This window comes from Oncorhynchus nerka, linkage group LG10 (genome assembly GCF_034236695.1).
Source record: "Oncorhynchus nerka isolate Pitt River linkage group LG10, Oner_Uvic_2.0, whole genome shotgun sequence".
NCBI classification, from domain to species: Eukaryota; Metazoa; Chordata; class Actinopteri; order Salmoniformes; family Salmonidae; genus Oncorhynchus; species Oncorhynchus nerka.
The window spans coordinates 44,277,797-44,289,847 of record NC_088405.1 but is presented as its reverse complement, the minus strand read 5'-3'; the positions used below and the strand labels follow the sequence as shown (position 1 = coordinate 44,289,847).

The 12,051-nt window shown below is 42.4% G+C and overlaps 1 protein-coding gene across 1 annotated transcript in view; it reads right to left on the bottom strand.

Annotated features, from left to right (window-relative positions):
• Nucleotides 1-270: 270 nt before the first annotated feature.
• LOC115135373 (arginyl-tRNA--protein transferase 1) overlaps nucleotides 271-12,051 on the bottom strand; it is a 190,276-nt gene continuing 178,495 nt past the window's right edge. Inside the window, 1 exon segment of the mRNA XM_029670013.2 lies at nucleotides 271-6,405. Within this exon segment, the coding sequence (XP_029525873.2) occupies nucleotides 6,227-6,405 (179 nt within the window). The 3' untranslated portion in view covers nucleotides 271-6,226.

Sequence of the window (12,051 nt, the reverse complement as noted above, 5' to 3'; positions counted from 1 at the left end):
GCATTCATGTTCTGCCAGCTCACATATGACACCTGTCGTCTTGCCCAACTCAAACAAGCCTCGACCACATCATTGTGTGTGTTAGTTTTATACAGAGTCTGTATTTGTGCTTGTGTGCGCTTTGGAATGGATCGTGTGTGTGCATGCGCCTGTCCTCCTGCATGTGCCTGTCCGTCCCATTCAAGGAAATACCTCTAAAACCCCATTTTCACGATTCCTTGCAGGCTGGCCTGTACATGATTTGCATAGAGAGAAAACCACAAACATAAATAAGTATTTGGATATTTCATCCCTTTATTTGTTTGAAACAAAATAATAGTATCAATAATAAAAGAGCAAATAAAGCTATAAATATCAGTGACAGACAAACAAGCATACAGCACACACACACACACACAAATGTTTGCATCACAGGAATACAACCAGATCATGTTTATTTCAGTGTGGTTTGTGGGTGTGGCGTGTATGAGCCCAATCCTCAGAGTGAAGCAGCAACTTTCAGATTCTCCTCAACTTCACTGATTCTAGATCAGTAAATAGTCTGATCCCATATCAGTACAGAGGAGAACCATGCCTTGTGCTGGGTTAGGGTGAAGGTGATGGCTACTGCTGCTTTCCGTGGGGTGAAAGTCAAACATTATGAAATCAAAATTACACTGACATTAATGTTCCCTGTAACCAAGATTTCTGAGTCTTAATCAACTGGATTGATAGTTCACAACTAAATAGACAACATACTTTGTTAAACTGAAACCTTGCGTATTATGGATAAAACTGACATCTATCAAACGTGATTCAGATATAATATCATAGACGAGGCCGCCAGGTGAGTGCAATATGCCTTCAGAAAGCATTCATACTTTTAGATTTATTTCACATTTTATTGCATTACAGCTGGAATTCAAAATGGATTAAATATGTTTCTCTCTCATCCATCCATCTCTCAACCCATAACGTATAGTAAGTATAAACATGTTTTTAGACATTTTTGTAAATGTAGTGAAAATGAAACACAGAAATGTCTCATTTACATAAGTATTCACACCCGAGTCAATACATGTTTAGAATCACCCTTGGCAGCTATTAAGGTTGTGAGTATTTCTGGGTAAGTCTAAGAGCTTTGCACACTGGATTGTACAATATTTGCATATTATTTTTCAAATTCTTCAAGCTCTGTCAAGTTGGTTGTTGATCATTGCTAGACAGCCGTTTTCAAGACAATTTAAGTCAAAACTGTAACTAAGCCACTCAGAAATATTCAATGTAGTCTTGGTAAGCACCTCCAGTGTATGTTTGACCTTGTATTTAATGTTTAATATTCGGCGCATGTGACTAATACAATTTGATTTGATATTTTCCTGATGAAAGGTGAGTGTCTCCCAGTGTCTGTTGAAAAGCACACTAAACCAGGTTTTCCTCTAGGATTGTGCCTGTGCTTAGCTCTATTCCATTTATTTTTTATCCCCCCCTAGTCCTTGCCGATGACAAGCATAACCATAACATGATGCAGCCACCACCATGCTTGGAAATATGAATTAGTTAGTGATGTGGGATTTGTTCCAAACATGACACTTTGTACTCAGGACAAAGTACATTTCTGTGCCACATTCTTTGCAGTTTTACTTTAGTGCCTTATTGCAAACAGAATGCATGTTTTGGATTATTTTTATTCTGTACAGGCTTCCTTCATTTAGGTTAGTATTGTGCAGAAACTACGTTGCTGATCCATCCTCAGTCTTCTATCACAGGTCTTTAAAACAAGTAGTTTAAGTCACCATTCGCCTTATGGTGAAATCCCTGAGTGGTTTCTTTCCTTTCCGACAACTAAGTTAGGAAGGAGGCCTGTATTTTTGTGTGTATTGATACACCATCCAAAGTGTAATTAATAACTTCACCATGTTTAAAGGGATATTCAATATCTGGTTCCTCCCACCCCCTATCATCTACCAATAGGTGCTCTTTGCGAGGCATTGGAAAACCTCCCTGGTCTTTGCGGTTGAAACTGTGTTTGAAATTCACTGCTCGACTGAGGGACCTTACAGATAATTAATTGTATGTGTTAATTTGTCCTATTTAGCTAGCTTGCTGTTGCTAGCTAATTTGTCATGGGATATAAACATTGAGTCGTTATTTTACCTGTAATGCACAAGGACCTCTATTCCGACAATTAATCCACACATAAAACGGCCAACCGAATTGTTTCTAGTCATCTCTCCTCCTTCCAGGGTTTTTCATCTTTGAACTTATATGGTGATCACTTTCATAGTATTACCACGACAACCGGCAACAAAGTTCATCTTTCAATCACCCACGTCGGAATAACCAATGAGGAAATGGGAGAGGCAGGACTTTCAGCGCGATCTGCGTCAGAAAGAGAAAGGAGTTCTATTTTAGCCCTTGGCATCGCAGACGCTCTTTGGCGCATGCAAGCAATGTGGGTGCAATAATTGAATAACCCGGATTTCTAAATGTATTTTGCGACGCCCGCGCACCCGACGTGTCCGGTCTGGTCAGCATGTTAGTCGATCACCAAATATTTCTGTAGGAGCCAACGATAAAGTCAGAGGCATGTGTTTTTTTTGTGTGTGCTGTTGGCGGTAGATGCCTCTTTTTTTCAGAAGCCCTTGCGCACCTGGTAGGCAAAATGTATCCATTTGGAATCATTGAATTTGTCTGAAAAGACAAACTTTGCCTACCCGGCAGACCTGGAGACCTGTGGCTAAATCGAGTGCGCCTACTGCGCTGGCCAATCAGATAGCTCAAATCACTGTGCCTACCTACAGCTTCCACGACCCTAGCCACAGCAAAGATTGATACTAGCTTAGGTAAGATTTTATAACTTTTAAAACCATTACCATTAGAGATACTGTCAAAGAATACAGCAAATAGCTGCTGTTTTTATGAGTGAGTTCATGTCGAAGTTTTATTCAGCACTGTCAACACTGTTTTAATTCAACACTATTACAAAACATAAAGCACATTTCTCTCTACTTCCACTCGCACTGCAGCTGCATTGAATGAGTAGTCAAGTGTATCGATAGCCCTGCGTTTTGTAATTATTAGCAGCTCGTTGTCTATTTTAATATCGCAGAGTATTGAACTTTTTCTGGAATTTGAATTTGTGCCCGAGGCACAATCAAGTGGAAGACTGTGACCCCTCTAAATGGTCAGTCTCATCGGAGGAATGCAAAGAAAGAGGGACCGTGAGAGGCGGACCCTCTGCTGCTATCTCCCTCCCTCCACTGAGACTGATTCCATGTTCAAGACAACTGGGAACTCCTAAAAAAAACACAGTTGGAGTCATTAAAACTCGTTTTTCAACCACTCCACACATTTCTTGTTAACAAACTATGGTTTTGGCAAGTCGGTTAGGCCATGTACTTTGTAATCTACAAGTAATTTTTCCAACAATTGTTTACAGACAGATTATTTCACCTATAATTCACTGTATCACAATTCCAGTGGGTCAGAAGTTTACATACACTAAGTTGACTGTGCCTTTAAACAGCTTGGAAAATTCCAGAAAATTATGTAATGGCTTTAGAAGATTCTGATAGGCCAATTGACATAATTTGAGTAAATTGTACCTGTGGATGTATTTCAAGGCCTACCTTCAAACTCAGTGCCTCTTTACTTGACATCATGGGAAAATAAAAATAAATCAACCAAGACCTCAAGAGAAAAAAATAGTAGAACTCCACAAGTCTGGTTCATCCTTGGGAGCAATTTCTAAACGCTTGAAGGTACGACGTTCATCTGTACAAACAATAGTACGCAGCCGTCATACCGCTCAGGAAGGAGACAACGTTCTGTCTCCTAGAGATTAACGTACTTTGGTGCGAAAAGTGCAAATCAATCCAAGAACAGCAAAGGACCTTGTGAAGATGCTGGAGGAAACAGGTACAAAAGTATCTATATCCACAGTAAAACAAGCCCTATATCAACATAACCTGAAAGGCCACTCAGCAAGGAAGAAGCCACTGCTAAATAAATATATATATATAATAAAAAATAAGGGATCCGACTGGTCTTACACCTCAGAAACTCTGGCAACTTTCTAGAGCCGACTTTCCAACTTGAAGTTAAATGACGTCATGATTTGCCTTGTTTTTTCAGAGTTCCAAGAGTCTTGAAAGCACCATTACAATTAGATGCAGGCACACTATATATACAGAAGTATGTGGACACCCCTTCAAATTAGTGGATTTGGCTATTTCAGCCACACCCGTTGGTGACAAGTGTATAAAATCGAGCACACAGCTCTCCATAAATAAACATTGACAGTAAAATGGCCTTACTAAAGAGCTCAGTGACTTTCAACCTGGCACCGTCATAGGATGTCACCTTTCCAACAAGTCAGTTCATCAAATTTATGTCCCTGGTCAACTGTAAATGCTGTTATTGTGAAGTGGAAACATCTAGGAGCAACAAAAGCTCAGCAGTGAAATGGTAGGCCACACAAGCTCACAGAACGGGACCGCCGAGTGCTGAAGCACGTAAAAATCGCCTGTCCTTGGTTGCAACACTACTGAGTTCCAAACTGCCTCTGGAAGCAACGTCAGCACAAGAACGGTTTCCACACAAGCCTAAGATCACCATGCGCAATAACAAGCGTTGGCTGAAGTGGTAAAACTCGCTGCTATTGGACTCTGGAGCAGTGGAAACGCGTTCTCTGGAGTGATGAATCACGCTTCACCATCTGGCAGTCTGACAAATTAATCTGGATTTTTGTGGATGCCAGGAGAACATTAGCTGCCTAAATCCATAGTGCCAACTAAAGTTTGGTGGAGGAATAATGTTTTTCATGGTCCGCCTAGGTCCAGTGAAGAAAAATCCTAACGCTACGGCATACAATGACATTCTCAACGATTCTGTGCTGGCAACTTTGTGGCAACAGTTTGGGGTAGGCCCGTTCCTGTTTCAGAATGACAATGCCCCCATGCACAAAGCAAGGTCCATACAGAAATGGTTTGTCGAGATCGGTGTGGAAGAACTTGACTGGCCTGCACAGAGTCCTGACCTCAACCCCATCGAACACCTTTGGGATGAATTGGAACGCAGACTGAGAGCCAGTCCTAACCACCCAACATCAGTGCCCGACCTCACTAATTCTCTTGTGGCTGAATGTAAGAAAGTCCTCACAGCAATGTTCCAACATCTAGTGGAAGGCCTTCCCTGAATAGTGGAGGCTATTATAGCCGCAAAGTGGGGACCAACTTCATATTAATCCCCATTATTTTGGAATGAGATGGTCGATGAGCAGGTGTCCACATACTTTTGGTACAATAAAAAAGCGAATTATTTGAAAAATATATTTAAATTCATGCTCAGATGTGCCTTGCTACATCAACTGATTTATTTTGTTATCAAAGCTTGAGTTTTTAAATATAATATGGTCTGAGAAGAACAATATTGGCAGGCCAGGCATATAGCCAATATGCTGTGATAATGTACTAGACCTACTGCACAGGCTTCATTCCTACACAACTGTTTTTATTAGGTTAATGTCTTAAGTTATGTTTTAAGAAAATTCTGAGCAGTAGATCGCCGCTTGCTTTTTGGCTGCGAAAGTGATCTTGACTGTCCTACAGTAACAAACTAATCAAAATGCTATTGTGTTTTTTTGAACCCAAAGCCTTCTTAAAGGCAACCAAAATTATTATTTTTGCGATAGCGTACTGTATATGAAATGTATTAATTATACTGTTAGAATGTTGCAGTCTGACTGACTGCTCATTAGCTTGAAAATTGGTCCCTCCAGGCCCAGCGGTTCTAGTGTTAAACACTATTATTGCACACAGAGTCTATGCAAATTAGTATGTGACTTGTTATGCACATTTCTACTTCTAAACTTATTTAGACTTGCTATAACAAAGGGGTTGAATACTCAAGACATTTCAGCTTTCATTTTTAATTAATTTGTAAACATTTCTAAAAACATAATTCAATTCTGGGGTATTATGTTTAGGCCAGTAACACAATCTCAATTTAATCCATTTAAAATACAGGCTGTAACACAACAGAATGTGAAAAAAGTGAAGGGGCGTGAATTCTTTCTGAAAGCAGGTACATACTTGAATGTGTTGGTTCGGCCTATGTGTAGTAGAGCTAAACTTTGTGAGGCTATTGTAGAGTGAAGCAGTGGAAAGCACTTACAAAGACAGCGGGACAGACAGAGACACATGAGCGGATCAAGGTGCAGGGTGGCGGTGGCGCCCCCAGTGGGTTACGCCCGGTATAGCAGGATCCTCTCAGCACAGAGCTGGCCCACCAGGCCAGCGTACTGCGCCACCTCCATCTCGTCGTTGGAGCCCTTGCGTTTGCGGGCGTAGGCGGCGTAGGGCATGACCGTCCGTCTGTACAGCACCAGAGCACGACCCAGGTCCTTCAGTACGTGTGTGTCACCTGGACAGAAAGACAGACAAGTGGTAAATTCAGTGATGTGAAACGTTCTGAACATTGCAGATAGAAATAGATTGAATTGAGCCGAGATGATTGATTCCATATTCAATCTGACTACAGGTTGAATATTTTCCCGGTGTTTTAAAATTGTTTCAGCCAGAGAATAAATATATCACTTTCCTCCCTGGTATTTGCAGCAAAAACCGGATGTGTCATTCTAAAGCATATAAAACCATCGGACAGAATCGTGTGCCATTCTAAAGCTCAAATTATATACAGCAGAGTCAGACAACCATCAGATTTGGTTCCACACCACCAGAACCAACCCATTGAAACGCTAATAGGCTACATATAACAGCTATACCGCACAACAGAAAAACATAAAAGCCCATAGATGTAGCCTATGCTCTTTGGGAAAAATAAATTAAACAAGCTTCAGTAACCTTTTTGAGTGTAGACTATTACTGTAGGCCTACTGTATTGTATTATACTGTATTATATGGACTGGAATAACCATGTTGTGCGTATTACCCACTTTTCCATCTATTGTTCCTATATTCCTTCTTTGCTCTCAACCGTTAAATGAAATATGTTTCCGTGTCCTTATTTACATTTACATTTAAGTCATTTAGCAGACGCTCTTATCCAGAGCGACTTACATCTTCATTGTAATTACATGCTTGAATAATAAAGGACTAGAAAAAGATGCAGATGGCTTCTCTTCCACGAGGATTGAATGTTCATGGGTCTGAATAAATAGCTTACTTGCTTTAGCCTTTCGCCATCGCACGTTCTCTCTCTTCTTTCAAACTCTTTTGGCTGCTTCATTTAAACGTTTAACAAACAAGAGCAAACTTGCATCCCTCCTCGAATAGTCTATTAGTATAAGAAACGCTCAAATTTCCAACAAGCTATTCTAGCCTAGCAGGAGCTAAGGAGGAGAGGGGCCAGCGCAGAGCAGGTGCGTAAATGCGCAAGAAAACAGTGAACTTTCCAACAATCTTGAACAGGATTATCTAAACTGAACAAAAATATATAAACTCAACATTTAAAGCATAAGCATAAAAAGGTGTTCCTTGTGCTGGGGACAATGAAAGGCCACTCTAAGTGTGCCATTTTATCACACACCACAATGCCAAAGATGTCTGAAGTTGAGGGTGCATGCAATTGGCATGCTGACTAAAAGAATGTCCACCAGAGCTGTTGCCAGACAACTGAATGTTAACTTCTCTTAAAAAAAACGCCTCCAACATCATTTTAGAGAATTTGGCAGTACGTTCAACCAGCAACACAACCTCACACCACTTGCAACCACGCCAGCCCAGGACCGCTATATGCGGATTCTTCACCTGCGGGACTGTCTGAGGCCAGCCACCCAGAAAGCTGATGAAACTGTGGATTTGCACAACCAAAGACTTTCTGCACAAACTGTCAGAAACCATCTCAAGGAGGTTCATCTGCATGATCTTTGTCCTCACCAGGGTCTTGACCGGACTTTAGTTCGGGATCGTAACCGACTTCAGTGGGCAAATGTTTCACATTCGATGACCACTGGCACGCTGGAGAACCGTGCTCTTCGCGGATTAATCAACGTGTATGGCGTTGTGTTGGCCAGCGGTTGACTGATGTCAATGGTGCGAACAGATTGCCCCATGGTGGTGGGGTTATGAATATGGGCAGGAATAAGCTACGGCCAACAAACACATTATCTATTTTATCAATGGCAATTTGAATGCAGAGATACCGTGACAAGATACTGAGGACCATCGTCGTGCCATTCATCTACAGCCACTACCCCATGTTTTAGCATGATAATGCTCAACCCCATGTCACAAAGATCTGTACACAATTCCTGGAGGCTGAAAATGTCCCAGTTCTTCCATGGCCTGCATACTCACCAGACATGTCACAAATTGAGCATGTTTGGGATGCTCTGGATTGATGTGTGCGACAGTTTGTTCTAGTTCGAGCCATTAAAAGAGTGGGACAACATTCCACAGGCCACAATCAACAGCCTGATCAACTCCATGTGAAGAAGATGTATCACACTGCATGAGGCAAATGGTGGTAACACCAGATACTAACTGGTTTTCTTATCCACGCCCCTACCTTTTATTTTAAGGTAGAGTACCTGTGACCAACAGATGCATATTTGTATTCCCAGTCATTTGAAATCCATAGATTAGGGCCTAATGAATCTATTTCAATTGACATTTCCTGATATGAACTGTAACGCAGTAAATTTATTGAAATTGTTGCATGTTGCATTTATATTTTTAAATGCAATTTGAATGCAATTGATGGAGAGGGAGAAAGACAGAGTGCTTGTGTGCACACTGATTTAAAGTAACAATATTCGAGTGATACTGTTTATGATCTTCACAATGAAAAAATAAGGTAAGCCCCGAAAGCCAGATGGAAATGTGTAAATTAGACACACATTTATATTAGTCTATCATTCAGATGTATTAGGCCTAATATTACTGTAGCATAGGCTATACCTGTCAGAAGGAAAAAAGTTACCAGCTGATGAGATGATGCATGCATTGTGAACTGTGCACCATACTGAGATGCCGCCCACCCTGAGTGTTGAGTGATCATGCAGATAGAGCAGAGAAGGCATTGGATATAATTTAACAGTTCAATTTCACGTAATGCTGATCATTGACTGGTTTCTCGCAGTTATTTCTCACGGGAAACAGGAGTTGGTTTTCGCAGCAAATCTCGGTAACCCGGTTCCCGCTATTAAACGCTATACCTGACAGACAATCCTATCTGATCTACCAGATACATTTTTTTAATTATTTAAAAAATATATTTTACCCCTTTTTCGTGGTATCCAATTGGTAGTAGTTATTGTCTTGTCTCATTGCTGCAACTCCCGTACGGACTCGGGAGAGGCGAAGGTCGAAAGCCATGCGTCCTCCGAAACACAACCCAACCAAGCCGCACTGCTTCTTGACACAATGCACATCCAACCCGAAAGCCAGCCGCACCAATGTGTCGGAGGAAACACCGTACTAGAGGTCGACCGATTATGATTTTTCAATGCCGATACCGATTATTGAAGGACCCAAAAGGCCGATACCGATTAAAATCGGCCGATTTATATTTTAATTTTATTTATTTGTAATATTGACAATTACAACAATACTGAATGAACACTTATTTTAACTTAATATAATACATCAATAAAATCAATTTAGCCTCAAGTAAATAATGAAACATGTTCAATTTGGTTTAAATAATGCAAAAACAAAGTGTTGGAGAAGAAAGTAAAAGTGCAATATGTGCTTTGTAAGAAAGCTCAAGTTTCAGTTCCTTGCTCAGAGCATGAGAACATATGTTATTCATATGTTCAATATTCCCAGGTAAGAAGTTTTAGGTTGTAGTTATTATAGGAATTATAGGACTATTTCCCTCTATACCATTTGTATTTAATTATCCATTGACTATTGGATGTTCTTATAGTCACTTTAGTATTGCCAGTGTAACAGTATAGCTTCCGTTCCTCTCCTCGCTCCTCCCTGGGCTCGAACCAGCTACACAATGACAACAGCCACCACATCGAAGCAGGGTTACCCATGCAGAGCAAGGGAAACAACCACCCCAAGGCTCAGAGCGAGAGAAGTTTGAAACGCTATTAGCGCGCGCTAATTAGCCAGCCATTTCACTTCGGTTACACCAGCCTCATCTCGGGAGTTGATAGGCTTGAAGTCATAAACAGCGCAATGCTTGATGCACAACGAAGAGCTGCTGGCAAAACGCACGAGAGTGCTGTTTGAATGAATGTTTACGCGCCTGCTTCTGCCTACCACCGCTCAGTCAGATACTTAGATACTTGTATGCTTGTATGCTCAGTCAGATTATATGTAACGCAGGACACGCTAGATAATATCTAGTAATATCATGAACCATGTGTAGTTAACTAGTGATTATGATTGATTGTTCTTTATAAGATAAGTTTAATGCTAGCTAGCAACTTACCATGACTTACTGCATTTGCGTAACAGGCAGTCTCCTTGTGGAGTGCAACGGGAGAGAGGCAGGTCGTTATTGCGTTGGACTAGTTAACTGTAAGGTTGCAAGATTGGATCCCCCGAGCTGACAATGTGAAAATCCGTCGTTCTGCCCCTGAACGAGGCAGTTAACCCACCGTTTCTAGGCCATCATTGAAAATAAGAATGTGTTCTTAACTGACTTGCCAAGTTAAATAAAATATTAAATACAGTTGTAAAAAAAAATAGGCAAATCGGCACCCAAAAATACAGATTTCCGATTGTTATGAAAACCTGAAATCAGCCCTAATTAATCGGCCATTCCGGTTAAATCGGTCGACCTCTACACCGTACACCAGCGTGCACTGCGCCCGGCCCGCCACAGGAGTCGCTAGTGCGCGATGAACACTGATGACGCTGGGCCAATTGTGTGTCGCCCCATGAGCCTCCCAGTCACGGCCGGCTGCGGCAGAGCCTGGGCTCGAACCCAGAATCTCTGGTGGCGGAGCCTGGGCTCAAACCCAGAACCACTGCGCCACCTGGGAGGCCCTACCCGATACATTTCTATTGGAACGTTGGACCCACTTTAAAGGAAGTACAACTTAAAAGGCTGTTTATAACATACATAAACTGAAATGACTTCGTCAACCATTTTGAAAAGAAGGTCGACGACATCCAATCCTCGTTTGCTAAGTCAAACGACACCGCTGGTTCTGCTCACACTGCCCTACCCTGTGCTCTGACCTCTTTCTCCCCTCTCTCTCCAGATGAAATCTCGCGTCTTGTGACGGCCGGCCGCCCAACAACCTGCCCGCTTGACCCTATTCCCTCCTCTCTTCTCCAGACCATTTCCGGAGACCTTCTCCCTTACCTCACCTCGCTCATCAACTCATCCCTGACCGCTGGCTACGTCCCTTCTGTCTTCAAGAGAGCGAGAGTTGCACCCCTTCTGAAAAAACCTACACTCGATCCCTCCGATGTCAACAACTACAGACCAGTATCCCTTCTTTCTTTTCTCTCCAAAACTCTCGAACGTGCCGTCCTTGGCCAGCTCTCCCGCTATCTCTCTCAGAATGACCTTCTTGATCCAAATCAGTCAGGTTTCAAGACTAGTCATTCAACTGAGACTGCTCTTCTCTGTATCACGGAGGCCCTCCGCACTGCTAAAGCTAACTCTCTCTCCTCTGCTCTCATCCTTCTAGACCTATCGGCTGCCTTCGATACTGTGAACCATCAGATCCTCCTCTCCACCCTCTCCGAGTTGGGCATCTCCGGCGCGGCCCACGCTTGATTGCGTCCTACCTGACAGGTCGCTCCTACCAGGTGGCGTGGCGAGAATCTGTCTCCTCACCACGCGCTCTCACCACTGGCGTCCCCAGGGCTCTGTTCTAGGCCCTCTCCTATTCTCGCTATACACCAAGTCACTTGGCTCTGTCATAACCTCACATGGTCTCTCCTATCATTGCTATGCAGACGACACACAATTAATCTTCTCCTTTCCCCCTTCTGATGACCAGGTGGCGAATCGCATCTCTGCATGTCTGGCAGACATATCAGTGTGGATGACGGATCACCACCTCAAGCTGAACCTCGGCAAGACGGAGCTGCTCTTCCTCCCGGGAAGGACTGCCCATTCCATGATCTCGCCATC